Genomic DNA, 26369 nt, shown 5'->3' with positions numbered 1-26369 from the left:
GGGGCGGTCCCGGTGCTGCGCGGCCCCGCCGCCGCTCCCAGCCGCTATAAGCGGGCGGCCGCGGCCGCGCTCCGCAGTGCATGGCCGAGCTCCGGCCGGCCCCCGCCGCTCCGCCGGGACCCTCCCCCGGGCCGGGACCCTCCCCCGGGCCGGTCCCGTCCCCTCCCCGCCGGCCGTGACCTTGGCATCCGCCGGCCGCGGGGACGGCGCCGGGGACAGCGCCGGGGGATGCGATAGGCGGCGGATCGCACGGGAATATTCTCCGGGGAGAGGGAGAGCGGCAGCCTCCTCCCGCGGCCGGGGAGCGGCACGAGAAGCGGATTTAAGGAGCATCTTGGCCCCTTTGTTGGGTGAGAAGGACGGGCAAGGAGCGGCAGGATGAGCACCAGCAGTGAGTACGGCGTCCTCTCGCCTTGGCTGAGGGAGTGGGGCTGATACCGCACCGAGCTGGCTGGGAGCAATTGGAAAGAAAATGTCATAGCAGCGCTGACAAGCCCAGTGGGATGGATTTTGGGTTATTTTCCTGCTCGCCTGCTCTCTGACAGGCTCTGGCTCGGCCGTGTTTGATGTGGGCTGAGCCGCGGTGCTTATCTCCACGGAGTACTTTTCTTGGCTTGGATTTCTGGGGTTTTGGAGGGCAGAGCATCGACTGAAATGTCGATACGCAACATGGTGAGAGGCAGCCAGGAGCGCTCTGACAGGCACAGCCTCACTTGCTGCTGCCTCTGCCTGGGCAGAAATGGATGCGAGGGGAGGAGGAGAAGGGTGAGGAGACACCCAGAAACCTGAGCGAAGCACAGGTGCAATCCTGGGGAAAAAAAATAAAAGCCCCCAAAGCTTCTGCAGCTGGGGATGTGGGTGTTGCTATTGTGCGTGTGAGACAGGGACGGAGGCACTCATGCGCTGTGGATGAATTTCTAAAGAAGCAGAGCTCGGAAATGCGCTGCATAAGATGAGAACTGGCACCAGGCTGCTCACTTTGGATTCCGTGCCCTTGCTGGAAAGTCTGGGAGGATTGATCAGGGCTGAGCAAGTCACAATCAATTTCTTTTCCTGCCTGGCGTGCTGTGTGACAGCTGTGCCCACCTCGCTGGCACGGCTTTGATCCCCGTCTGTAAGTCCCTGGTGAAGGAGTTGGTGCTGGTGGCCACCTGAGGGGCTTCCTGCTGGCCTGGCCCCTCCAGGGGAGCCCCCCTGGCCCTCCGTGGGTGCTGGAGCTGTGTGGGGAGCAGGGCCCTCCCCCGGGCACGGAACAGCAGAGCAGCAACTTCTCCATTGCACTGGCGTGCTGAGGTTTCTCAATCCGAGGGCTTGGGGTGGTTCCCGAGCAAAACACCGTGAAAAATGCCTTGGCACGCTGCGAGCCAACAGAACAGGTGATTCCAGCTCTGTCGGGCTGTGTCAGAGGCGAGGAAACTTTGCAGGTGCCCTGTGCCCGAGCCACACCTGGGGCAGCGGCGAGGAGCCCCCTCCTCCCGGGGCAGCCGGGGTGGGAAACAATAGGGACTGATCCTTTCCGAGGCTGCAGGATGCCTGATAACAAAGGGTCCTCCCTCTGCTCCTCGGGGGGAGCAGCCCGGCTCTGTGCTCAGCCCTGCTGGCATCTCCCTGCTCAGGTGGGACTGCTGAGCTTCCTCCGGGCCGCTTTTGGCAAACGCCTGTTGGTTCCTTTTGGGATTCCTTCCCAGCTCTTCACAGCAGCCCGGGCTGCTGCTGGAGATAAGGGCTGCTTATGGCACTGCTGTGTTCCAGCTATCTGATGGTGCTGCAAAACTCCCTCGGCTGTGGCCTCCCACGCCCATGGAGGTGCCAGGGATCCAACCCTGCAGGAGGTGCCAGGATCAAACCTCGCTCTGCCATGGAGTGCAGGGATGCAACCTGCCCCTGGAGGTGCCAGGGAGCCAAACACTGCCCATGGAGGTGCCAGGGAGCTGAACCCTGCTGCCTGTCCATAGAGGGGCCAGGATCCAACCTGCCCATGGAGGTGCCAGGGATCCGAACCCTGCCCATGGAGGTGCCAGGGAGCCGAACCCTGCCCATGGAGGTGCCAGGGAGCTGAACCCTGCTGCCTGCCCCCTGCTCTGCCCATGGAGGTGCCAGGGATCCACACCCCCCTGCTCTGCCCCCTTCTCTGCCCTGCCACACAGAGGAGGCCCCTGGGCACAGCCAGGAGTCCTTGGGAGCTGCTCCTCTGCCCCTGCCCAGCTCTGTGGCCCTGGGCACGTCACTCAGCAGTGCCAAGGCTCCTGCCCAGCCTTTTGGGGCTTTGCAGTCTGTGCCTGAGTTGCCATTCCCCCATTTGAAGTAGCAGCTCTGTGACATCCCCTGGTCACTCAGGGTGCTGGGGTGGGTGATTTTGGGTCAGTGGAGGCGCTTTGGGAGCACCCCAGGGCTGTGCAAACCCTGCTGGGCACTGGCTCTGCCCTCTTGGGCTCCCATTGCTCTCCCACAGCTGGAGTGCTCTGAGCAGGGCTTGGATGCCCAAATGCTGCTTCACCTCTGTTCCAGCTCACTCTGTGAGCCAGGCTGGGCTGTGGGGCCATCTCTGCCATCAGCTCCTTCTGGGACTGCTGTGAGCACTGCCAGGAGCTGCCTCACCCAGCTCTGGGCATCCCTCCCCAGCCTGTAGCCCTCCAATCCATCCACAAGGCACAAAACCCCAATCCTGGCAGCCTTGTGTCTGTGCCATCTCTGCCCTCCAATCCATCCACACCGCACAAAACCCCAATCCTGGCAGCCTTGTGTCTGTGCCATCTCTGCCTCCAATCCATCCACAAGGCACAAAACCCCAATCCTGGCAGCCTTGTGTCTGTGCCATCTCTGCCCTCCAATCCATCCACACCGCACAAAACCCCAATCCTGGCAGCCTTGTGCCAATGCCATCTCTGTTTCACCCCCTGTGATGCCCCTGGCACTGCCCTACCATGGCATTTCACCCCTCTGCTGGTGCCTCACTGGAGTTTGGTGCCCCTTCCCAGCCCTCCCAGCATGGGCAGGATTGCTGCTTTGATTTTTTTTGGCTGTTTTTCCCCCCAGGACAAGGGCTGAAGAAGCCAGATTGTGCACAAATTTATGATGCCCAGGTGTTCCTGTGCCTGCAGGGCTGAAATTTTTGGGGCTGGCAAAGCAAGGAGATGCACAGCTGAGGACAGAATGGCACCATCTGATCTGTGAGCTCCCACCACTGCTTCCCACTGCTCTGGGTGCGTTTTGTTCACGCTTCTCCCCTGCCTGAGGCTGATGTGAGGCAGGGAACCTGTGGCTGTGGGCCATGGCTGGCGCTGAGCCACGCTGCTGAGCAGATCTGAGAGGCCTCCAGGAGCTCTGGGCAGGATTTGTGGCTTTATCCCTGGAGATGCTCCATGCACAGGAGCCTTGCTGAGGGGACAGGGAGTGATTTGCACCCTGGATTTCAGTGTCACCGTGTCATCGTCTGTCCCATGAGGAAGGCAAAGCCAGGTGGAAATTGTGTCTTTGGGGTGATAAAACCACTTGATGCCAGGTGTAAATTCCTGTCCTGGGGCTGCAGAGGAGCTCAGGTGGCCCTGAGGGTGGAAGGGTGGGAAGGTGGCCTCTGCTCCTGGGATGGCAGTGAGGGTTTGGAGGGCACAGTGCTGGTGTTTACACTCATTAGGCTATCAGTGCCTCTCACTAATTGCTTACAAATGGATCCCTACCTTAGCAAACAGCTCTGTGCTGCTGCTTGGCATTCCCATGGCAGCCTGTAGGACAAACCCTTGGCCAAGAGAACATCCCTAAAAATCAGCCCTTGGAATGTGGAATGTGCTCTGCGTGCAGGCAGCACCCCCTGGGAGCCTGGGCATGACTGATGCTGTGTTTGTGCTGAAAGGGTTAAAGCTGCCCCTGCCCCGAGGATCTCAGCCCCTGGAGTGAGTGGGAAGGATCCTTCTGCTGCTCTGAGGGAGCCAGCAGGGCTGGGTGCTGCAGGTGCCTGGAGTGCTGCTGTGAGTCACCCGTGGCATCTGCACATCATCCATCCCTGCTGGGGTGGCACGGGGGCTGTGCCAGCCTGGGCACTGCTTGTTCTGGGTGAGACAGAGGGGCTGTGCCAGCCTGGGCACTGCTCTGGGCAGGATCAGTGTGCCCCTGCTTGTTCTGGGTGAGGGGCTGTGCCAGCCTGGGCGCTGCTCTGGGCAGCACCAAGGTGCCCCTGCTTGTTCTGGGTGAGGGTGGAGGGGCTGTGCCAGCCTGGGCACTGCTCTGGGCAGGATCAGTGTGCCCCTGCTTGTTCTGGGTGAGGGGCTGTGCCAGCCTGGGCACTGCTCTGGGCAGCACCAAGGTGCCCCTGCTTGTTCTGGCTCCCACCCAGGGCATGCCATCCTCTGGGGGTGCCACCCGGGCCAGCTCTGGATTGGGCAGCTCTGGATCAGTGTGGCACTGGGTGATGGGGCTGGCACACACACCTGGCATCTTCCAGACTCCCTCCTGTCCCCAAGGTGGGGAAAATGGCCAGAATGTGATGGCAAACCAGCTGAGGGTGGGCTGAGCCATTTATCCCCATCCTTGGAGCAGTGGGAGCTTGGTGGGACACAGAGATCCCAAAGCAGGTTTGGGATGCCAAGTGCAGAGTGCCATCCCCAGCCCTGGCACCTCTCAAATTCCTGTCCCTGCTCAGAGAGGGAAGGCTGGGCAGTGAAGCATTTGGGAATGAGGTTTCCTGACAGACCCTGGTGCACGCAGCATGTTTGCCTGGTTATTTTTGTCCTCCCTCAATCATGCTTCTCTCAGATCGTGATCCTCTAAGCGTGATTACCCCCTAATCTGCAGGCACATGTGGCTACAAGGTGTTTACCAGCAAACTCCATTAAGGGCTGTGTAATTAAAGAGGAATCTCTGGGAGCTGCAGCTCTGCTCCTGGGGCAGGTGATTGTCCCCACCCAGCTGGGAGGGTTTCCCATGCTCAGGGATGCAGGGAACCCAAGGGATCAGCCTGTTGATGCCATGGGCAGGGAGTTTTCCACAATTTGGGCACTCCCAGACCGCCTGCCTGCGTGTCAGTCCTCTCAGCACCCTGACAAACAAGCAGACACAAATCACTCCCTGTTTTCCTGGGCAGCCTAGCAGAGGCACAATCACCCATTGCATTTGCTTTGCTGCCAGAGAATTCCAATGCCAGGCAGCAGCTCTGTCCCTGGGCTGGTGGATGGGCTCTGTCCTCTCACCCAGGCTCTTTCAAACCCTCATTCCTGGCAGCTGGCCCTTGGGAGAGCGGGAGCCCTCAGGCTCATGGAGTGCGTGCTGGAAGGTCAATGGAAGCACTGAATTCTTCCAAGGGCTTGGCCTGCTCCTCTCAAACAAAAAGCACATTTTCTAATCATCAACTGGCCCTGCTTGAGCAGGATAACAGCTCTGGGATGGGGACAGGAGCCCACGTGCTGCTGCCTGTGCTGGGAAGGAGGGAGGGAGGAAAATCCCACCCAGCTCCTGGCAGACCCTGCAGCCCCGTCGTGCTGGGGCCATCACGAAGCGCTGGGAACACCTCATTGGGTATTTTTAGTAGTGAAATTCGTCAGAGACTGAGCTGGGAGCGCTGCAGAACCTCCAGAAAGCATCTGGGGGTGGAGTGGTCATGGCAGGAGCTGGGCTGAGGAATGATGGGGAGTTCTGCAGGATGGGGAGGAACAGGTGCCTCAGGCTTGGGGATTGTGGCTGTGGGCAAGGCTGGCAGGGTCTGGAGCAGAGATTGTGGCTGTGGGCAAGGCTGGCAGGGGAGTGGAGCAGGGATTTTGGTTGGGGATAGGGATGGCAGGGTCTGGAGCAGGGATTTTGGTTGTGGATAGGGATGGCAGGGTCTGGAGCAGGGATTTTGGTTGGGGATAGGGATGGCAGGGTCTGGAGCAGGGATTTTGGCTGTGCCAAGTCCTCCTGTGCCCAGCACCTCTGGTGTCAGGGGGCTCAGTGCATTCCTGGGGGAGCAGAGCAGCTGGAATTCACTGAGCCCCACGGCCCGTGGGCACTGCTGGGATGCCCTGAGCCCCACAGCCCGTGGGCACTGCTGGGATGCCCTGAGCCCCACGGCCCACGGGCACTGCTGGGATTCACTGTGCCCCACGGCCCACGGGCACTGCTGGAATTCACTGTGCCACACAGCCCGTGGGCACTGCTGGAGTTCACTGAGCCCCACGGCCCGTGGGCACTGCTGCTCTCAGCAAAGGCTGTTTGAGGTTTTTCAGGCCCAAGGTGATCTCCCCCAGGAGCACGCTCAGCTCACAGGTGCCGTTTATCTGCTGGTGGCTCAGGTGTTTGATAGCCCCCCATTTCTGGGTGCATTTTTCAGCTCAGGTGCAGTTCTGTGGATGCTTTATCAGTATCAGCCATGAGCCCTGGCCTGGGGATTGATGAGCTCTGTGCACTGCCTGGGGCGGGAGCAGCAAGAAAAAGGAGCTGAAGCTGCTGCTGTGCTTTCCTGAGCCAGCCTGTCTGACCTTCCTTTCTTCTTACCCTTGCTGGCCTGGCAAGGTCTGCAGAGCCCCAAGGATCATTGGTTTTCTGTTCATGGACATTTTACTGCGCTTCCATTTTGAATCAGCTTCTCCCTGAGCCCTGGGGAAGGCTCAGAGCTGGGGGATTTTGTGGGAAGGTTTCTCTGGGGAGCAGGTGCTCGAGGTTTGGAGCCATCCCCTTGGCTTCTGGATTTTCTTGGCATCGAGTGGCACATTTGGAGAGCTGGGGAGCAGGAGAAGCTTTGCTGGTGCCAATGGCAGCCACAAAAACTCTTCCTGAACCCAGGCTGAGTTTGAGCCCCATGGTTTGACCTGGAGCAGGGAGCTGTGTGAGTGTTTCCCAGCAGGATCACACAGCCAAAGGTAGAGCAGGGCTCGCTGGGGGCTCCCAAATCTCCTGCCAGGCCCTGTGGAACAGCCCCCCTCAGAAACACCTCCCTTGTGAGGGCCCCTGGCCTGTCCTTCCCAACATCCCTGCTGTGCTGGGCTGCCAGCCCTTATTGGGAATATTTTTGGGGATATTTTGAATTTTTAAAATTTATTTTTTGAATATATTTTGATTTTTTAATTTATTTTTGTATATATTTTGAATTTTTTAAATTTATATTTTGGATTTATTTTTGGAATTTTTTTTTAATTTATTTTTGGAATATGTTTGGATTTATTTTTGGAATATTTTTAGGATTTATTTTTGGAGTTTTAAATTTTTTTTTGTCTGGATTTTTTTTTTTTTTTTGTGGAATTTTTTTTGGGTGGAATTTTTTTTGGGTGGAATTTTTTTTGGGTGGAATTTTTTTTGGGTGGAATTTTTTTTGTGTGGAATTTTTTTGGTGGAATTTCAGGATGGCCAGGGCTGGAAGGGCCCTCCAAGCTCTTGCAGCACCCCTGGCATGGCAGGGACGCCTTGCACAGAGCAGGGTGCTCCAGGCCCTGCCCGAGCTGGCCTTGGACACTTCCAGGGATTGCTCCTGCTGCAGAATGGGAGCTATTTCTGAACCCCCCTGGGGACTGGGTGGGTCTGGGCCTGGCCCAGAGGCTCCTGCTGGGACATGTGGGGCTCTGCCAGTGCCAGCTGCTGCCAGGGCAGCCACAGAGGGCACAGGCTGGGGGGGTGGCCCAGGGTGGCTCTGCTGCACCCCCTGAGCAAATCCCTCAGAGCTGCAGAGGAGAAAATCTGAGTGAGGAGCCCCTTCCTGAGGCACTGCAGGAGCTGCAGCCCCTGCAGGGCCCCCTGTGCCCACACCTGGCTGGCACTGGGGTTGGTGTGCCCACACCTGGCTGGCACTGACAGCTGGCACAGATATGCCCACACCAGGCTGGCACTGGGGTCTCTATGCCCACACCTGGCTGGCACTGTGGGTATCCTTCTCCAGATGTCCCAGCTGCTTTAGGCTCTTGCCAGGCTGTGCCAGGTGCGGGTGGCATGGGTGGGGTGTCCTTGGGGTTTGTGGCCAGACTTTGGGACAGAAAGGGGTGGCAGCTGTTCCACAGGAAATAACCAGATTGAGGGGGGCAAAGAGGGGCTTGTGGGGCTGCTGCAGTGCCTGTGGGCATCAGGGAGCCCTTGGTCTGTCTGTCTGTCCATCCAGGCTGTGCCTGTGGGCATCAGGGAGCCCTTGGTCTGTCTGTCTGTCCATCCAGGCTGTGCCTGTGAGAGCAGGGAGCCCTTGGTCTGTCTGTCTGTCCATCCAGGCTATGCCTGTGGGAGCAGGGAGCCCTTGGTCTGTCTGTCTGTCCATCCAGGCTATGCCTGTGGGAGCAGGGAGCCCTTGGTCTGTCTGTCTGTCCATCCAGGCTGTGCCTGTGGGCATCAGGGACCCCTTGGTCCTGTCTGTCTGTCCATCCAGGCTGTGCCTGTGGGCATCAGGAGCCCTTGGTCTGTCTGTCTGTCCATCCAGGCTGTGCCTGTGGGCATCAGGGAGTCCTTGGTCTGTCTGTCTGTCCAGGCTGTGCCTGTGGGAGCAGGGAGCCCTTGGTCTGTCTGTCTGTCCATCCAGGCTGTGCCTGTGGGCATCAGGGAGTCCTTGGTCTGTCTGTCTGTCCAGGCTGTGCCTGTGGGTGTGGGAAGCCCTTGGTCCTTCTGTCTGTCCCACCAGGAGAGGAGTGGGCTGGGCTGATCCTTCCCCTCTGCAAAAGGAGGTGCTGGATGAGCTGGCTGAGGGATGGAGTGTGGATGTTCTCCCCTCCCCTGAGGGATGGAGTGTGGATGTGTGGATGTTCTCCCTCCCCTGCTTTTCAAAAAAAACAAACCAAGAAAAGGCAGTGCCTGTGTGGTGAGTTATTGCTGATGACTCCTCCTGATGGGCTCCACATAAAATCCCCTGCCTCCCTGAGGATGCTCCCCGTTGAAAGCTTTTATGGCATCTTAAAAATAGCCCCAGAGGGGGGGGAGAGAGAATGAGAAGATGGATAGGTAGGTGGATCCCTAATAAGGAGAGGAGAGGAAACAGCTCGGGAGGGAATGGAAAGACTCTGGTGCACGGCATGTGAGTGGCTGCAGAGGGAGGGGATGGCGTGGCCACGCTGAGCTGTGCCCAGCAGGAGCAGGAAACCCTATAAAAAGCCTGTCTGGGGGATCCGTGCCTTGCACGTGCTGGGGACAGGGCTGGGCTGAGCAGCAGCTCGGGCTGTGCCTCCCCCAGGCTCTCCCTGCATTCTACAAGTGGCTGTTAAAAATAATCCCTGCCTTGGCCATGCAGCTGCTGCTCCGGGGTCATCCCCAAAAAAGTGCCGATGCCCGTCCCCAAATAGTGCCCATCCCCATCCCCAAATAGTGCTCATCTCATCCCCAAAAATGTGTCCATCCCAGCCCCCAAAAAAGTGCCGATGCCCATCCCCAAAAAGTGCCCATCCCCTCCCCAAACAGTGCTCATCCCATCCCCCCCAAAAAAGTGCTCATCCCCTCCCAAAAAAAGTACTCGTCCCCAAACTGCTCATCCCATCCCCAAAAAGTGCTGGGACCCTGAGGTTCCCAAAAAGTGCTCGTCCCCAAACTGCTCATCCCCAAAAAAAGTGCTGAGCCCCATCCCCAAAAAAAGGGGGATCATCCCCAAAAGGGGCTCATCCCATCCCCAAGAAAGTGCTCAGCCCCATCCCCAAAAAGGGCTTATCCCATCCCCAAAAAACTACTCATCCCCCAAAAAGTGCTCATCCCCAAACTGTTCATCCCATCCCCAAAAAGTGCCGGGACCCTGAGGTTCCCAAAAAGTGCTCGTCCCCAAACTGCTCATCCCCAAAAAAAGTGCTGAGCCCCATCCCCAAAAAGGGCTTATCCCATCCCCAAAAAACTACTCATCCCCCAAAAAGTGCTCATCCCCAAACTGTTCATCCCATCCCCAAAAAGTGCCAGGACCCTGAGGTCCCCAAAAAGTGCTTGTCCCCAAACTGCCCAATCCCCAAAAAAGGGTGCATCCCCAATCCCCAAAAAAGGGTGCATCCCCAATCCCCAAAAAACTGCTCATCCCCAAAAAACTGCTCATCCCCAAACTGCTCATCCCCATCCCCAAAAAACTGCTCATCCCCAAAAACTGCTCATCCCTGCTTGTCCCTTCGGTGCAGGCTGCAGCTGAGGGATGGGATCACCCCTGGATCTCCCTCAGGTGCCCTTTCCCCCCAGTCTGTGCCCTGGGAGAGCTGCTGGGCCCCTGAGGTGCCACTCCCCATCTGGGCTGTGCCCGGGGGAAGGAGCCTGAGGTGCCCTGTGCTGAGCTTGTGGCAGCTCTCCCCAGCACTCAGGGAGCATTTCCCAGAGTGTCTCCAAGAAATGCTAATTGCTTTGGCTTCCCTGGGTACAGCACAGCCACTGGGCACAAAGGGCTCTTAGTCAGCTCAGAGATGTGCCAGATCCTTGCTCTGGATCCCCTGGAGAGCTGCTGGGCTCTGCTGTGGCCGTGCTGATCCCCACATCCCCTCTTGTCCCCAATATCGGGTGACACAAGGCACTGTGAGCTCTCTTTGGGGTGTGAAACCCCCCAAATTCAACCCCTGGCAGGCACAGCATGCTCACATGCTCCCCTTGAGCTGCTGGAGGGGTGACAGGAGTTTCCCATCCTGGGGATGTGTCAGGAGCCATCAGCTGAACCCTGGGGTGCCACAGCCCAGCCCAGCTCTGCCCTTAGCAGGAAAAGCCCTGTGCAGTGTGCAGGAGCCTTGGTTTGGTGCAGGCAGCTGGAAACTCTCCCTGGCTTTGCCCCTGCTCCAACTGCAGGGAAAAAATGCTGCTAACGAGGCTCCTGTGTCACAGCCACCAGCCTGTCACATCCAGGCCATCTCCCTTTGCTTTCTTGCCTTTTTTATCCTTTTTTTATCCCTCTCAGCTAGACAGGAGCCCAGGGAAGCTGAGGCTGTGGAGGGTTGGCAGTGCCCATCTGCAGGGCACAGTGGAGCTGCAGAGCCCCTGCCTGGTGCTGGGGGTGGCTCTGAGGCAGCAGCACCTTCTGGCTGGGGAGTGTCCATCCTCCTCCTCCTCACCTGCAGGGCTGCAGCCTGCTCTGGCCTCCAGCACTGGCCTGGGAGAGAGGAGCTCTGGGATCACCCAGCTGTGACCTTCCAGTGCCTGAGGAGATGTGGAGAGGGAATTTAGCAGGGATGCAGTGGCAGCATAAGGGCATGGCTGCACACTGCCAGGGCGTGAGGTCAGATGGGATATTGGGATGGAATTCTTCCCTGGGAGGGTGGGCAAGCCCTGGATCCCTGGCAGTGCCCAAGGCCAGGCTGGATGGGCTTGGTGACACCTGGGATAGTGCAAGGTGTCCCTGCCATGGCAGGGGTGGAATGAGATGAGCTTTAAGGTCCCTTCCAACCCAAACCATTCCATGATTCTACCCCTGGTCCCTGCTCCCTCCTTGGCTGGGAGCATCCCCTGGGTGTCCAGAGGGAGAACTGGCCAGGATGGGGACACTGCAGCTGGTAAGGATGGTGACACTGCAGCAGTCCCAGCTCTCTCTGCCTGGGCTGAGCTGCTCAGGTGTGACCGTGCTCACAAAGGTTCTTGGATGAGGATCTGACTCCATGTTTCAGAAGGCTGATTTATTATTTTATTACATAAATTACATTAAAACTATACTAAAAGAATAGAAGAAAGGATTTCATCAGAAGGCTGGCTAAGAATAGAATAGCAAAGAATGATCACAAAGGTTTGTGGCTCAGCTCTCTGTCCGAGCCAGCTGACTGTGATTGGCCATTAATTAGAAACAACCACATGAGCCCAATCCCAGATGCACCTGTTGCATTCCACAGCAGCAGATAATCAATGTTTATATTTTGTTCCTGAGGCCTCTCAGCTTCTCAGGAGGAAAAATCCTAAGGAAAGGATTTTCCATAAAAGATGTCTGCGACACTCAGGTGGCAGCCAGGCTCCAGTTTGGGGCACAATTCACAATTTGGGCAGGCAGGTTTTGGCTCGCTTAACCAAAAGCACATCAAAGGCCACGCTCATTTTCCCCCTGCTGAAAGGGGACTTGTTCCCGGAAAGTGCCAGCGCTGCCGGGCCCATTGATTGCCCGTTAATTGTCGCTAATGAGGAGCTGGTGAAGTGGCATCCAGAGGCTCTTGGGGACAGACTGTCGCTTCGGCTTGGGAGGGACAGCTCAGCGGGGAAGGCAGCCGTGCCCTGCGTGGGTGAGCTGAGCTGAGCTGCATGAATGGCTTTGTTAACGAGGAATGCTCCAGTTCTGTGCCCGCAGCTCGGTCCAGAGGTCTTGGTGCTCCCCTGTCCCCTGATGGATTTATTTCCACGTGGAGAGGTGGGATGGAGAGGGCTAAGCCCACCCATGTTTTAAGTGATGACTTCAGTTTTAGCTTCCGTATTTCCCCAGACTCTGTACTGTGTTCGTTTATAACTCTGCACTCCATATAAAGTGTCAGCAGTTCTGCTCCCAGCTCAGCCCCACAGAACAATCCTTTTCCAGCCCCACAAGCAAGGACACCGCTGCAGCTTCAGCCCCAAAAGTGCAAACAACAGGGAATGGAGGGGAGCAACCTGGGAGGGTGGGACTGCATCACCTGGAGCTGGGATTGGACACTGAACCCCAGCATGGAAATGGACCCAAACTTATCAAAGTGTGAGAACTCGTGGCCAGGATCCATCTGGGTCAGGGTCTTGCACTGCCCAAGGTGTGTCCTGTGAAGGGCTTTAATAAATCCCAAATTTATTCCTTTACCAGTCCAGCCTCCGTTCTGAAGGCACCAGCAGCACTCAGTCTGTGCCCAGGAGCTGCAGGAGCTGTGCCAGGGCTTGGCCCCTTGCCTGCAGCCTGCCCGTGGAAGGAGGGCTCTTGTTCCCCAGCCCCATGAAAGGCACCAGAGGCTCTCAGCAGAGCCAGCCCTGTCTGCCTGCCCAGAATCCCCCAGCCCTGGGATTCTGGGCTGGGGAGCTTGGATATTAGGTTGGATATCAGGAAAAAGTGTTTTACAGAAAGGGTGATAAAGTTCTGGAATGGCTGCCCAGGGAGGTGGTGGAGTCCCCATCTCTGGGTGTGTTTAACAAAGCCTGGATGTGGCACTGGGGGCCAGGGTTCAGTTCAGGGGTGTTGGGGCTGGGATGGACTCAATGATCTTGAAGGTCTCTTCCAACCTGGTGATTCTGGGAATTCTGTGAATTTTGGGAGTTTTGGGACCGGGGAGGTGGTGGAGTTCCCATCCCTGGATGTGTTTAAGGGAAGACTGGATGTGGCACTGGGTGCCAGGGTTTAGCTGAGGTGTTGGGGCTCTTCTGGGTCTCTTCCAACCCAGTGAATTCTGTGTGATTCTGTCAGTTCTGTGAATCCCATCTGTGCCAAGCCCCTGGTGTGCCATGGGGGTTTCACAGTTCCAGGTGTGCCAGTTCTGCCACGTCCCCACCATCCCCAGCCAGGTGTGGCCCTGCCCCATTGGCCCCTCTTGCTGGGTACCCCCAGGTCCCCAGGTGAGGCTCAGGGTGGGTCTGGGGGCTGTGGAGCCCCCCTGGGAGGGTCACACTGGTGCAGAGCTGTGGTTTTACCTATGGAGATTCCTCTCCCGCTGCAGCAGCTTCCTGGGTGCCCATCCTTGCCCCAGCAGCTCCTTGGCACCTGTGCCACTCACCTCAGTGGTTCCTTTTATCTCCTCTGTGCTAAAATGGCTGGGTTGCCTCATCAGGCCCTTTTCTGGGTGTTTTCTCTGTTTTTCTGCCACTCCTGCCAGGTTTCCATGGACCTGTGTGCCTGTTCTTGTTCTCACAGCAAGAGGCTGTGTCTGATTCCTGCTCAGCTGCAGGCAGGGCTGCTCTGCAGAGGGGATCTTCCCTCTGGATTTGTTATTTCTTTAGGATAAACAGCCAAGTGGGATGTTATTTTCCATTCCTGCTGAGAGAGGTTGGAGCTGCTGCTTTCTTACCCATCCCTGACGTCTGGTTTTGGATTCTCTGCCTCTGAAGTGGGGAGGAGAAGCAGGAGTGGAGAATGTGGATGTGTTCTTGCTGTGCCACCTCTGCCTCCCACCCTGGCCCTGCTCTGGGGGTCAGGGGAGCCCTGAGCTGTGCATGAATTGTTCTGGGCTTTGTTTTCCCCTGGTTCCAGGCTCCTTTCACAGCCAGTCAAAGTTGTGGATTTGGGATTGGTTATTGATTGTGTTCTGACCCCTAAAATGCCTTTTAGGGGGCTCAGGCAGCCCTGCTCCACTGGGGAAGCAGCAGGACAAGGAGCTGGCACAGCTGGGCTGAGAAATGTGCCTGGGGCCAGAACTGGGGCAGAGTGGGAGAGCTCTGAGCTGCTGTGATGTGTGAGCTGTGCTGTGCCCCAGAACTGAGCCAGCATCTGTGCTGGGACAGGGAGAGGTGCTGGATCACCTGGTCGGGCCATCCATCCATCCATCCATCCATCCATCCATCCATCCATCCATCCATCCATCCATCCATCATCCCTCCATCCCCAGGGTCTCTGAGCTGCCCCAGGCTCCTCTGGGCTCTCTGGCACTGTCCCCTCCTGTCCCAGTCCCCCTGGCAGGGGACAGGACATGTCCTGGAGGGATCCTGTGCTGGGACAGTGGCAGGACACAGAGGATGTCCCACTGGTGCACTCAGAGGGTGGTTCTGTGAAGGTCATCCCAAGGGGAGCAGCCTCCACCCTCCTGCACAGCTGATTTCCCTCCCCATGGCTCCCTCCTGCCCCATTTTTGCTCCATGGCTTTTTGCCTTCCCTGCTTTTGCTTTCTCCACCTTCCTTCTCTCTTCCCTCTGCTGTTTCTCTGCTGGCAGCTTTGTTCTCCTGGCTGTGTACTGGGGTTGCCATGGTGACTGCCAGAGCATCTCTGCATCCCCAGCCGTGCTCTGTGCCCAGCCTGGCCATGGCAGGGACAGGGCACCCCCTCCTGCCCCTCCCAGGGGTGCCATTCCCTGGGGACATCCCTGGGGACAGGAGGGGACAGCGTGGGGTGGCCCTGAGCAGCTCAGGGCAGGGCTGGCTGCGTGGCACAGCCTCACTGCTGCCACAAACGTGCCAATAAAACCTTCAGTAAATTTTTTTTTAATGAGCAAACACCAGTTGAGGAGAACAGAGGAGCTGCTGCAGCCCAGGGAGTCCCTGGGGTGAGGAGGCAGAGCTGATGTGGCCTTCTGGTGGCGATTTGCAGATGGCAATATCTCCCTGCAGTGTGTGTCAGAATTGCTGGGCCCCTTTCAGGAGATAATTAGGTTGATGTGTTATTAGCTGATTACTGGGGAAACATACATTTACTGAGGATTTATCCTGCAACCAGCATTAATCTCCTGTATAGCTGCTAAACCCCCATAAATAATCTGATTTTGATAATCAATTGCTATTGCGAGTTCCCCTATAAATCTCAATTAAATGCACATTTAACAGGCATCAAGGTGCCAAATTTGCTTGTGCCTGTGTGCTGCTGCTTGCCTGGGGCAGATGTCAGGGCTGGGCCAGCTCAGCTCTGCTTTTCACACAGCCTGCAAGCAGAGAGGGGTTTGCCAAGGCAGAGCATCCCAGAGCAGGAACTCCTCCCTGGGCCATCCCAGCCATGGGGGACGCCAAAATCCACCTGGGGCTTTCAGCAGCGCTTGCTTGGGATGGAAATTGAGAAACTGAGCCTGGCTTGGGCTGGGGACAGTCCTGGCCACCCTGGGCCACTGTGGTGCCCTGTGCAGCCTTGGTGCAGGTGCAGGGCTCAGAGGGTGGGGACACCCTGCAGGGAGAGGTGACCAGCAGGACAAGGTGCCACCAGCTTGCTTTGGAGCTGGAAGGGGATTCCAGCCTTTAATTGGGCTCTGCTTGCTGTTGGGGCAATTTATTTTATTTTACTTTATTTTATTTTACTTTATTTTATTTTACTTTATTTTATTTTACTATATTTTATTTTATTAAATTTTATTTTATTTTACTTTATTTTATTTTATTATATTTTATTTATTATTTTAATTTTTATCAATTTATTTTAATTTATTTTATTTATTTTATTACTTTTGTTTTCTTATTTTATTTGATTTATTTTAATTTTTACTTTATTTTGTTTATTTTGCTTTTATTTTATTGTTTTATTTTAATTTTTATTTTGGTACTTTTATTACTTTATCAATTTTTTATTTTTTATTTAATTTTTTATTTATTTTATTACTTTTAAAAAATCTATTTATTTCAATTACAACTTTATTTAAATTGTGTTTATTTTAAAATTGTATTTTATTTTTTAATTGTATTTTTTTAAATGCATGTATTATATATTTACTGATTGATTTCATCTCCTCGTTTTTGCCCCAAGTGACCACTCCATCCTGCTGTGTCCCTGGCACTGCTGAGTCCATCCCTGGCACTAGGGAGGGGATCACAGCAGATGAGGATCCAGGTGTTTGCAGGGTCCCTGGGGCTCTCTCAGCTCCCCTCCGAGGGCTCTGCAGGGTTTTTGGGGTCACTCTGTGGTAGGAAACTGCAGGAGTGGATTTCACCTCTTCCAGCCCCATAATTTGCAGGAGTTTGGCTCAGGAGGGCTCCGAGGGGTTGGGGTTAGGGTTAGGGTTCCAGGGGGATGTGGCAGTGCAGGAGGGCCCCAGGGGATGTGGCAGTGCCCTCCCTGTGTCTCACAGAGCCCCCAGTTGTCCCAGCGAGCTCCTCGCAGGCTCTGGGAGCCCTTGGAGCAATCTGGACCAGCCAGGGCAGCTCCTGCTGCAGTTCTGCCCCCATCCCCTGGAATGGGGCTGCAGGCTGCTGGTGGCACGGAGAGGGCTCTGTGACAAATACCCCAGCCCTGCAGCCTATTCTGGGGACATTGTCCCCTCGGTGACGCCAGGCCTTGCTCTGCCAGCTGTCACCCCCAGCCCGAATTCCCAGTGCATTAATATCCGTGCAGTGCCTCTGGATGGGGATTTGGTTTCAGCTGGCTCCCCGGAGCAGAAAGAGTTAAAAATAGCAAATCCACCACCCCTCATTCCCTGGCTCTGACGCAGACTCCCAGGTTGGAGCTACAATGCCGACAGGAATAGGGTTTAAAATAAAACAAGGGAGTGCTCTGCACTCTGCAAAGGGAGAAAGGACCTGGAGGAGCCCCTGGTTCTGTAAAACAGGCAGGAGTTTGTCTGTCTGGCAGGTAAATGGTGCTGGGCGTTAGAAATGGACACTCCACTTTAATAATTAAGGAAATTTATTAAATTCTCAAAGTATAAATTTGGAAAAAGCTACAAGGGATTTGACTCTAAACTAGATGATCAGAGTTGGGGATACCCAGGATTTGGCCTCTATTGCACCAAAGTCCCCATGGGTCTCCAAATGTCATTTCTAAGGGGTCTTCTGTTTTATACAGTCTTTTGGGCAATGGAAGGGGGCTCTTCTTTAGCATATTTTAGCATATCATTGTAGTTTTTAGCATATTCTTTAGCATATTATTGTAGTTTTTACTTTCCTGCTGCCACATTTCCCAGTGGATAATTCCTGGAATCCTGTCAGGTGAAAACTTCCCAGGAGAAACTTCTGATGATGCCTATCAAATACCTCCTGCTGGGGCCTTGTCAGATGGAAAATAATCCCTTGAAATATCCATCCCTGGAGCCAGTGTCCTCCTGGTGCTGGGATCTCCATTCTTTATCACTATTACTGCTCGTTGCCCGACACTGGCTTGGTACGCAAAATGGTGTGGTTTGAATTTCTTTTAGCACGAATTATTGTATATTTAATATAATAATATATAGTATAATAATATATATTGTAACATATATCACATATACAATATAATAATATATCATAGATCATATATAATATAATAACATATCATATATCGTATATCATATCACATGTTATATGCAATATATAATATATAATATATAATATATAATATATAATATATAATATATAATATATAATATATAATATATTTAAAATATTGTATATATATATCTATGTATTGTATATTATTATCATATTATATGTGATATATATAATATATAGAATATGATGATATATAATATAATAATATTATATTGTAACTTATATCACACTGGGCACACACAGAGATCAGTGAGAGGGAATTCAGGAGATTCTCAACCCCAGGTGAACCATGGAGGAAGGAGCTCAGAGCACTCTGCTCTGGAGCTCTGCACCTCAGCAAGGCTGGGCTCAGCCTCCTGGAGGTGCAGGCAGGGACAGAGCAGGCAAATCCTTCTCCCAAAATTGTTCCCAGACTCTGGAAGCAACAGTCTGCTGCAGGGTGGCGAGGTGCCAGCCTGGCTCTGCCTCATCCCACGGGGCTGCTGCTCTGATCTGGCACAGAAAATCCTAAATCCCCACGTTTCTCCCTCTCTCACAGGCTGGCCTAGTTTAAAAAAAAAAAAAAAAAAAAAAAAAGTCAGCTCCTGGCTTTTCTTTTGTAATATTTTAAATATAGCAGCCTTTATGTCTGTGATGGATGCACCATATGTTTGGGAAATGGCCCTGAAATGCACTGGGCTGGTGGGTGGAGGTGGAAGGGAAAGAGCATTTCCACACGGGAAGCTGCAAACACAAAAACACAGCAGCAGCAAACAGCAAATCCCTGCTGCAGCAGCCAGCAATAATCTCCTTTCTGTCCTGCCTGTCCCATGTGAGCAGCAATGAATGTTTCCATTGTGTCACCTCCTGTCCTGGCCACCCTGGCACTGCCCAGCAGGACGTGCCACATCTGACAGCTCCTTTGCCTTTTCCCTTCCTCAGAAATCCCCTTTGCTGCTTTCTCTTTGGGGTTTTGGGGAGGTTTTTCAGCCAGAATAGTTCCTGCTGGAGCTGCTGCAGGCTCAGGCTGTCCCACTGCAGGTCCCTGGCACCTGTCCTCAGCCCATCAGGAGCACTCAGCCCTCCCCAAATTAAAAATGTAAATATTAAATAAGGAACCATGTGATGCTTTTGAATTTTACTGGGGGGGAAGGATCAGGAGAGAAAATCTTCTGTCCAGAGGTGAATCTGGGTCCCTGGTGCTGCTGCTGGCCTGGCTGGGGGTGGCTTTGGCACCAGGGACAGTCCCTTTCCAGCTGCAGGATTCCCCCCTTTCACTTTACTCTCTCAAAGCTCCATCTATCACTTGCCCAGACCTTCAGCACTTACATATTTCCTTCCATCTCCTGTCTGTGTGGTTTAATGTACAGACAATGGCAGTAACATCCGACAAACAGTGATACTGCACACCATTCTCACCCTACAATCAGATCTCCCTGAGCTACACATCGTGTTCTTCCATCTCTTTGCATTACCCACCTGGTCCCTGAGCAAAGGCAACCCCACGAATGGGTTTGTCTGTACTCGAGGCAGAACTGACCACAGCATCTCCCAGAACACTTATTTCCCCTCAAACCACAGCACCCACCCAGCCAGGGCTGTGTCCCAGCCCCGAGCACAGCCCCTGCTCCTTTTTTCTGCAGAAATCTGGCCCCAGCAAAGGGATGAGCTCAGGCTTTGCAGCTTTTGGCCAGCACCTCCAGTTTGGATTCCTTACTCCGCACATCCCTCAGCTTCAGGAGCCAAGTGCAGCCCCTTGTGGGGACCCCCCAAAACCAAAACCAGCCCAGCTGGAGCTGGAAAGAGCAGAAATCCTGAGGGATGGGGATGGGGGCAGCCTGAGGCAAGGGCACCCCTCCTGCTCTGCCTGGATCAGCTGCCTCAGGAACCAAATCCAGGGCAGGGGATGGAAATCCAAATCCAAGGGGTTCTGTCCCTCCAGACCTCCCTGCAGGGCAACTCCTGGGACACAGGGGATGTGCTGGGATTCAGTGAAGTTCCTGGGATACTGGCAAATTCTTGGGATGCAGTGGCACTCTTGGGATAAATTGGAATTCCTGGGATGCAGTGGAGTTCTTGGGATACACTGGAATTCCCGGGATACAGGCAAATTCTTGGGATTCAGTGAAATTCCTGGGATACAGTGGAGTTCTGGGATGCAGCAAAATTCTTGGGATTCAGTGGAATTCCTGGGATACAGGCAAATTCTTGGAACGCAGTAGAACTCTTGGGATACAGGGGAATTCTTGGGATACATTGGAATTCCTGGGATACAAGCAAATTCTTGGGATTCAGTGAAATTCCTGGGATATAGTGGAGTTCTTGGGATGCATTTGAATTCTTGGGATACATGGGGAATTCCTGGGATACAGCGGAGCTCTCGGGATGCAGCGGAATTCTTGTGATGCAGTGCAATTCCTGGGATATAGAGGAACCTCTGGGATGCAGCGGAGCTCCTGGGATACATTGGAATTCCTGGGATATAGGCAAATTCTTGGGGTACAGTGGAACCCCTGGGACATAGTGGAACCTCTGGGATGCAGTAGTATGCCTGGGATACACGAAAATTCCTGTGATGCAGTGGAACTCCTGGGATTTAGAGGAGCTCCTGGGATCCAGTAGAACTCCTAGGATACAGTGGGATTCCACAGCGTGTTGCTGGCCCTGCCCAGCCCAGGTGTAGCTGCCATTCTGGGGAAGCCCTCAGCCCTGCTGTGCCTTCCTGTCTGCACTCAGATCATCCAATCTCCCTGCAGCTCTGAGAACAACAAAAGCAACTTTTCCCTCTTGTTCTTGTGGATCTGGGAAGATCCCAGCAGCCCCCAGCGCTTCCATGTGATCCCAGCTCCCCCAGGACACTGCTGGGATGGGGCTGGGGGCTCCTGCAGGCAGGCAGGAGGTGCCAGCTCTGAGCCCCAGGGAGGGTTTGGGTGTCCCTGGCACATTCCAGCCCTGCCTGTGTGGGAAGTAAACATCCTGCAGCAGCCAGGTCAGCCTGGGAGACAATCACGGCTTCCTCCACACTCATTTGGAGAATAATTTCCACAAACGCAGCCAGCAGCAAATTCTGCTCTGCAGGCAGGGCCCTAGCTTTATTTTGTTTTTGTTTTGGTTTTTGTGTTTGGTTTGGTTTGGGGTTTTTTTTTTTTTTTTTTTTTTTTTTTTTTTTTTTTTTTTTTTTTTTTTTTTTTTGTGGGTTTTTTGGTTTTTTTTTTTTTTTTTTTTTGGTTGGTTGGTTTGGTTTTTTAGGGGTTTTTGGGGTTTTTTTGTTGTTTTTTTGTTTTGTTTTGGTTTTTTTTTCCTTCTATGCCCTTGACTTTTGCTTTTTTTGTTTGTTTGTTTTTGGTTGGTTTTTTGGTTGTTGTTGTTTTTGTTTTGTTTGGGGTTTTTTTTAATTTTTCTTCTATCCCTTTGCCTTTTCTCTTTGTCCCGTTCCCTCCTTTGTCTCCTCTGGGTGTTCCTGACCTCCCTCCTGTCTGTTTTTCCAGCATGTCCCTGTGTGACCCAGCTCCCACCCTGGCACAACGTGCTGCCGTGCCCTCACCATGCTCTGGCACCTTTTTGGGCACCTGTGCCACCCAGCCTCACTCCCTGCAGCCCTGCTCCAGCTCAAGGGTGTTCCCTGCTCCCCTCCCTGGTGTGGTGCCAGCGCTGGCCCAGCCCTGTGCCCTCTGCAATGGTGGCACTGCCCCTCCAGCTCCCTGGTGCCACCCCCACGTCACCCAGGGCTCCTCTGTGCCCTCTGTCCCACGCAGGCAGTGGGGCCAAGGGGCCACTGTGAGCCAGGTGGGGCAATAATTGGTGCTGATCTAATTAGGGGAGCCTAGGGCTGGATTAGGAGCTGTGACAGGGGAGGGGGTTTAGCTGTAAGCCACAGATGGCTTTGCTGGGAGCCAGGAGAGGCTGCCATGGGCTGGAGGGTTCTAATCCTGCCTGGAGCACACTCTGAGCTGACTGGTGGGATTGGGAAGAGCCCAGGGGCTGCTCTGGGTGCTCCCCAATGCCCTCATACCACTGTCCCAGCCTCAGGGGTTCAGTGCCAGCACTGGAGGAACAGCCAGAGCTGTTGCAGGCTCAGACTGTCCCTACAGATTCCTGGTACCTGTCCCCAGCCCATCAGGAGCACTCAGCCCTCCCCACCTTAAAAATGTAAATATCAAATAAGGAACCACGTGATGCTTCTGCATTTTACTGAGGGGCAAGGATCAGGAGAGAAAATCTTTTGTCCAGAAGTGAATCTGGCATTTTCTCCTGGCTGGAAATGGATTTTATCTGATGGAGCTCCATGAAAGCAGGGGATGAGCACTGAGATGGTTGTGCAGGGCTCAGTTCACCTCCAGAGCTGAGCATCCCAACTGCTGGGCCCTTCCTTTACCTCAAGGGGTTTGGATGAACCTTTCCTGTGTCCCTCACCCAGCTCTGTCCTGCTGGGCCCTTCCTTTATCGCAGGGGGTTTGGCTGGGCCCTTCCTTTACTTCAGGGGGTTCTGCTGAGCCTTTCCTGGGTTTCTCACCCTGCTCTGTCCTGCTGAGCCCTTCCTTTATCTCAAGGGGGGTTTGGCTGAGCCTCTCCTGGGTCTCTGTGCTGCTGAGCCCTTCCTTTACCTCAGAGGGTTTGGCTGGGCCTCTCCTGGTTCTCTCACCCAGCTCTGTGTTGCTGTCCCCTCCTCACAGGGACCTGGGCTGGACTCTGAGGTGTTTTCCAGCCTGGTTAATTGGGATTTGTGTGTGGAACAGGCACATTCCTGGCTCAGGGCAGCCCCACAGGCCCAGCCCAGGCTCTCCCTGCCCGCTGAAGGAGCAGCACCATTGCCTGCCAGCCCATCCTGCCCTTCCTTCCCAGGGCGTTCTTGGGGCTGCAGCCAAGCCCTGGACATGCAGCACAGCAGGCAGGAGCCTCTGGCCCTGCTGCTGATGAGAAAATCCCACATCCCGTGGCCTGGAGCTCCCACCCTTCCTCCCTGCACCCCTGGGACACAGCTTAGCTCTGCCTGAGGGGAAATCCTCACCCTGGAGCATATGGGGGTGTTCACAGGGGTTCCAGGACCAGGGAGGAGACAAGGGTCTGACTCCATGTTCAGAAGGCTTGATTTATTATTTTATTATATATTATTATATTATATAATATTATATTACCAGTAAGGTGTATATATATATATATATATATATATATACTATACTGAAGGAATAGAAGAAAGGATTTCATCAGAAGGCTTAAAAGGAAAAGAAAATAAATGGAATTATAATAAAATCCCACAGTGACACCCACACCTCCCTCAGCACCCCAGGGCTGGCTCCATCCCATGCTGGCACCCTTTGCTGCAGGTGCCAGCTCTCAGTCCCCGCATGCCCCCTGGCACCCACCAACCTCAGTTTCCCACGGTGGCCCTGCCTCTCCTTATTCATTTCAGGGTGAATGTTTGCTTTGCCCAGTCCCCTTCACCTGTGGCTCTCCCAGCATTGTGTGAATGTTAATTACTGTTAATTAAGCCAGGCATGCCCATCTTCCTGTGGAGATGCAGTGTTATAATCCTGCTGGCAGCAGGGCTGGGTGGGAATATCCAGCTCCCTGTGGATAATGATCCAAACCCCACCTGGAGCAGCTCATCCCTGATGGACCCTCCTAGAGGGCCAATGGGCTGGAAGAGGGAGGTGGGAAAGGAGCATCACCTGTAAGGAAGGAGGAATGGAGCTTTAAAAATGTCTCTGGGTGCTCAGGGAAGCTCTTCCTGGTTTGCTGTGCTTGGGTATGTGGGGCTGTGGGGTTTGGGGCTGCCTGGGGGGAGCCCAAGCTGCTGCAGGAGCTTGTTCTGAGCTTGTTGTACCCTGCTGTTTGTGTTGGTGGTGAGCAGCAACCCCTCCAAATGGAAATTATCCCCTGTTATCCTTGCACTCCTGAAGCGCTCAGAGTGTTCCAGAGGTTCAGCATTTCCCCATCCTGCTGGAGGCTGGACAGGGGCAGGAAGAGCACAGGAAACCAAACAAGGTCCTTGACCCTCCCGAAGCCAAGGAGGGCATTGCAGAGGGGAACTGCAGATTGTGAGCCTGGAGCAGCCCTTGGGCAGGGTCCCTGTGCCCTGGGGGGTGTTTGGGGCTGTCTCCTGCCAGGGTCACCCCCTGTCTGTCCCTGTCCCTGGGTGTTGGGGCTGTCCTGCCGTCACCCCCGTCTGTCCTGGCCGTGGTTTGGGACTTCCCTGGTATTTGGTCTGTCCCTTGCCCTGGTGTTTGGGGCTATCCTGGGGTTTTGGGGTCGTTTCCTGTCCCTGGGTGTTTGGCTGTCCCCTGCCCAGCTCACCCCTGCCTGGGCCCTGGCACCGCTGCCTGACCCCAGGGCAGCAATCCCTGACCGGAGGTGCCACCTTAATCCGGATCATTGGCAAATCTGCCCAGTGCCCACGCAGCAGCCCTGTGGCACTCCCTGCCTGGCTGCAGCCAGAGCCCACCAGGACACGGGCACAGCCCCACAGGAGCCCTGCCCTGGGCATGTTTTGCACTGAGAGTGCGGCACAAACCCGTGAATTGTTGTCCCAAACCAGCTCTGAGCAGAGTGGGGGCAGATTATGGCATTCCTTGGGCAGCTCCCACCCCTTCTGCAGGGCTGCTGTGTCCCAGCCTGCGAGGCCTCTAATGCTATTTACGTTATTAGGGGATTATTGGGTGTAATGAGCTTTGCCCCGCTCAGCTGGCCCTGTGCTGGGGGCTCTGGGCTGTGTAATACTTCCTGCACGGGGCCACCAGGCGGGCAGCTGCTGCCTGCACACAATGCCCCAATGTTCCTGCACACAATCCCAGCCTGGCCCGGGCGTTCGGCACAAACCAGGGAGCTTTGGGCAGCGCTGGGCAGAGCAGGAGGGTGAGGGTGCCCTGAGCCGGCTCCTGACCCGTCCCCACGGGCACGGCGGGCAGTGGTGGCTCAGAGCCAGCTCTGGAGCACAGCTGAAAGCATCTCTGCCATCCCCAGCTCCTCTCCATCACAGCAGCCAGGGCTTGGGATGTGTTGCTATGGACACCAGGAAGTTTTCCCTGGAGACCAGGAGCCCGCACCAAGCGATGCCCGCGTGTTCCGACACAGATTATGATGATGATTATTATTATTGTTATTACTTTGTATTATTATTATTATTATTATTATTATTATTATTATTATTTCTGTGTGTTCCAACACAGATTATTATTGTGTCTATGTGTTTGGACACTGATGATGATGATGATGATTATTATTATTATTATTTTGGCCTCTCCCCCCTTTCTTTGTGGTGAATGTTTCAGTGTGGATGAATTCCTGGCTCCCCCCCTGCCTCTGTCCTGTTTTCCCCTCCCAGCTTTGTGGATTTCCATGGCTGTGTCCCAGGGCTTGGCTCGTTCTGGGCCAGGGTGTGAGCAGTGGGTGCGTGGGAGGAAGGCTCAGCTCTGTAACTCTTGCTCTGCTGGACAGCCCTGCAGGGAACATCCCTGATTTATTCCAGCCTTGGGAAATCCTCCTGCTCCCCTCAGGCAGCTGCAGAGCTCCTGGGCATCCATTGCACCAGTAACCATCACAGGAGGTGCTGCATTCCTGCTCTTGGGTGGGGGTTCCCTGCTCCCTTCCTCTTGTTTGGGACCTCAGAGTGATTTAGGTCTGGACTAATTAGTCTCTGCTGGGCTTGCTCCAGGCCTTGTCACTCCTCTGCTGGCACTTGGTGTCCTTTAGGTACCTCTGAGAGCTCTGGGCTTGCAGGGAAAGGAAATCCCAGCAGCTCCTGGAAGTCAGGGCTGGGCCTGAGCAGTGCAGGAGCTCCCTCACAGCCCATTCCCAGCAGCTCCTGGAAGCCAAAACTGGGTCTGAGCTGTGCAGGAACTTCCTCCCAGCCCATTCCCAGCAGCTCCAGGGATGGAGCCGTGCTCCAGGAGGTTCAGCCCCTGTGGCTCTGGGCTCTTGGCACAGGGAATAGGATTTTACTGTGCCACAATCTCAATGTCATTTTGACTTTTCCTGCCTGGCTTTTGAAGCTGATAATGGGCTGTTTCTGTTCCCTGTCACTTGATCTGCCCCTGGGTGAGCGAGGAGCCTCTGATGAGTGATCTCCTCTGTCCTGTGCCCCCTCTCCCTGCTCTGCAGGCACTTCACAGGCTGCCTTTCAATCAGCTGCTTCTCCTGTTCCTGGGAATGCAGTTCAGCCCTGGGTCAGAAGAGCTCTGGCCCATTGAAATCCTCCTTTTTGCTGCTTGACCTGCCCAGGTTGTGACTCCCTGTCGGAAATCTTACAGCAAATAAATCCTGTGGTGCTTGGCGTGGTGTCAGCCTGGCTGGGGCTCCTGCCCTGCCCAGCACTCCTGGGAGGGGCAGGGAGAGCAGGAATTGCTCTGTTTGCTCCATGGGACTGGGAGGGAGAGCAGGAATTGCTCTGTTTGCTCCATGGGATTGGGAGAGAGAGCAGGAATTGCTCTGTTTGCTCCATGGGACTGGGAGAGAGAGCAGGAATTGCTCTGTTTGCTCCATGGGATTGGGAGGGAGAGCAGGAATTGCTCTGTTTGCTCCGTGTGTTTGGGAATTGCCTTCAGACAGTTAAGCTACAAGAACGTAAAATTTGGTGGGTGGTTGGTCGATGATTTATCACCATGGTTTGTATTTTTGTTTGGTTTTTGGAGGGGGGCTAAATATGTTTGTTTGGGGGGGGTTGTAGAGTGATGATGATGGTTGATTGTTGTTTTTGATAGTAGGAAATATA

General features: G+C 54.5%; 1 protein-coding gene across 2 annotated transcripts in view; it reads left to right on the top strand.

Annotated features, from left to right (window-relative positions):
- The window catches only part of ABLIM3 (actin binding LIM protein family member 3), a 44009-nt gene continuing 17640 nt past the window's right edge, over window positions 1-26369 (top strand). For both annotated transcript variants that reach the window (XM_064724655.1, XM_064724656.1), the window contains exon 1: window positions 1-391. In XM_064724655.1, coding sequence (XP_064580725.1) covers window positions 379-391 — 13 coding nt within the window. In that variant the 5' untranslated portion in view covers window positions 1-378. The remainder of the gene's footprint in view (window positions 392-26369) is intronic.

Source organism: Zonotrichia leucophrys, chromosome 13 (assembly GCF_028769735.1).
Source record: "Zonotrichia leucophrys gambelii isolate GWCS_2022_RI chromosome 13, RI_Zleu_2.0, whole genome shotgun sequence".
Lineage (NCBI taxonomy): Eukaryota > Metazoa > Chordata > Aves > Passeriformes > Passerellidae > Zonotrichia > Zonotrichia leucophrys.
This window is presented reverse-complemented; position numbering and strand designations above follow the sequence as displayed.